At 32.3% G+C, this 2919-nt stretch overlaps 1 protein-coding gene across 1 annotated transcript in view; it reads left to right on the top strand.

Annotated features, from left to right (window-relative positions):
- The window catches only part of LOC119585577 (replication factor C subunit 2-like), a gene marked incomplete at its 5' end in the record, with an annotated part of 11540 nt that extends 9037 nt beyond the window's left edge, over positions 1–2503 (top strand). The window contains 3 exon segments of the mRNA XM_037934246.1: positions 912–992; positions 1667–1780; positions 1924–2503. Coding sequence (XP_037790174.1) covers positions 912–992; positions 1667–1780; positions 1924–2034 — 306 coding nt within the window.
- Positions 2504–2919: the final 416 nt, after the last annotated feature.

The raw sequence follows: 2919 nt of genomic DNA, 5'->3' as shown, positions 1-2919 counted from the left end.
TACCTGTACACCTCTCATAGTGGAACAGTCAGAATTGGTCATCATAATGATAAAGATACAAAAACAAGGTTGTCATATGATAAAGGAGGTATAAAGGCATTTGAAAAATATATATTGTTCATACAGAAAATAAAGATAGAAGTGATGCATTGGTATGAAAGGTATCAGCAGTTCTTCAGCTAACAATGCTGCTGATATGGTCTTATCCCTATTTGAATTCTTAGTCTACCTGAACTACAACCAGTGATAGTTACCCATTGCACTGTCTGTAATTATATCGCACCCCCCCCCCCCCAAGTCAATGTAGTACACTTACTATGAAGTGTATAGCAGTGGATGTTTGTATTTGTTAATTTCAAGGGGTTCTTGAAGTCAACAAGAAAATTGGCAATGTTTTGTTGTACACCTTAGGGATTGAATCTTGAAATAATGAACATGTCTGAAGTGGTTACACAAGCGTAGAGGATCTTTGTGGACATTACAGTAGGGCTGCATTGCTGTATTGAATTTGTGGTCAATTGTTGATTGGGGACAGGAATGATCCTGTGATAGTGCATAATGGCAGGAGCTGTTTGTCAGTTAAAGAGATAGAATGTGGAAGAGTTATAATTATAATTATGAATGAAAGTATATTGATTTTCCTGAGCAAATAGTTCTTTATTGGTGGTACCTGTTCTAATACTTTGAATGGTAAAACATGGTGGGAATATGGATAATACTATGCAAGTACTTTGTAAACTCAATACGCTTCTGTAAAGTGGTTCATTGTTTTCTGAAAATTGTTTTTGAGAGAGAAAAAAAATAGGTATTAGTTTGCATTTTGTGTTACTATGAGAACATGTACAAAGTATGAGAGAAGTTTTTTAAAGAGTTTTTTAAAGTTATTTATTTGTTTATTTTATAATTTCCAGGTGTGTGATGAGCCTCATCCCCTGTTGATCAAGGACATGATCCAACATTGTGTGAAAACTAAATTTGATGATGCTTATAAGGTATGTAAAAAATGTGATAATAATTATTGATAATTTTGAAATATTGTTTTTGTTGTTGTTGCAAAAGGGACATCAGGTAATGAAGATTTATTTTACTGTGCTTTTGAATTTAGGAAGCAAGCTAAGTGCACTCTTATCCAAAGTTCTTTCAGTGTGTGGCAGGTTTTTCTTGGAAGAATGAATGGGTATATAATAACTGGGTATTATATATGAATAAAACACTGTCAGTATAAATGTTAGTCAAAGATTAGTCATGAAGCTAAACTGGTTTGGCTACTCTTATTTAAGTATGTAAAAGGTTTGCACTTATTCAGACTTGTTGAGATAATAAAGAATATATATACTTGTGAATTGATGTGTTACTTATGAGAGTCTTGTGTCACATGTCTGAAATTTTATATTCCACTTTGATTTCAATTATATAATATAATCCAGACACACTTCACCATAGACATAGATCTCCAATGATATATAATTTTAATGAGGGCATAGGAAGTTGTTGTCTAGTTTTCAATAATCTTTAAATTTAACTTCTCACAGTTATATCATTACCACACTTGATTAAGTAAGGACAGTTAAAACATTGCTGAAGAATTGGATGTAGCCTCGAGTACAATTCATAATTTGATTTTTTAATTGACTGCAATTATTAACATTGTGCACATCTTGAACAGGTTCTGAATCATCTGTGGAAAATGGGATATGCTGCAGAGGATATTATTAGTAATATATTTCGTGTTTGTAAAAATACAAACATGGCAGAGTACCTGAAACTAGAGTTTATAAAGGTAAGAGTAATTGCATGATTCAACAAAATGTAATAGTTGCCAGATATCATCTTCAGAGAAAAATTGCATGATGCTTGATATACATATATACTAATAGTATACTTGGACTTTGAGAAATAATATGATGGACTTGTCTGTTGCAGGAGATTGGCTACACTCACTTACGTATCGTTCAGGGGAACTCCTCTCTCCTCCAGTTGTCAGGACTGCTGGCCAGGTTGTGTTCCAAGTCCCTTCAGCCGGCTGCAGCATAACTTTGGACATGTGGAAATGCTCATGTGCTGAGTACCATAACATGCAAGGAATATTAGAATTTTGTTACTTCATTTAGATGAATTATGTACACTATTTGTATACCTTTTGATATAGGACTCATTCTGTGTTTGTATGTTATTCATTTTAGCATAATTGTAAGGAATGATGTATAAGTTAAAAAGAATTTTGAGGAGAATATTACGTAATATGAAGTGTTCTGTACTAATGAAAAATCCAGGTGATAAATATAAACATTACAAATAAGTATAAATGAGACTTTTCCAGTAATCATTTGAATTGTATTAGTGATAAACTTAATTATTTTTTTGAGGAAAACCATTTGATAATCTACAATCTGAATATTTTTTATACAAAGCAAAATATAATTTTAGCAAGCAAAAATAGGAATTTATGTATACCACTGCATGATTTTCACACATTTGATATTAAATATACTGATGTTAACTTTGTGGCCTTTTATATGAACCCTTAAATTGATTTAAAATAGAGATGGATGGTACTTTAAGAAAGAATATAGGATATTGGTGTTTTTTTATGACATGGAATTATAGATTACAGATATATAAAACAGGCCAAATACAGACCATCATCAGGTTTTAAACTAAGAGATGTCTGAGTGCACCAATGAAAGTAAGTTGTAAAGAAAAAGTCTGCATGATTTTTTTATCCTTGTGGCACTGGTCTTGTTTTATACGAGACTTCAGCCCGTGTCTCACTTTGTAATTTGTGATAGTGTGTACATGGCATTCGTGCTGAGCTACTGGAGGAACCAAGTAGCAAATAATAAAACTGAAGTTGCTTGATTGGAAAGGAAAATACTAAGAACATGTATGCAAACTTGCATTTGTCATATGCTTAGTCAG

The sequence above is a fragment of the Penaeus monodon genome, chromosome 20 (genome assembly GCF_015228065.2).
Source record: "Penaeus monodon isolate SGIC_2016 chromosome 20, NSTDA_Pmon_1, whole genome shotgun sequence".
In the NCBI taxonomy this organism is placed as follows: Eukaryota; Metazoa; Arthropoda; class Malacostraca; order Decapoda; family Penaeidae; genus Penaeus; species Penaeus monodon.
This window is presented reverse-complemented; position numbering and strand designations above follow the sequence as displayed.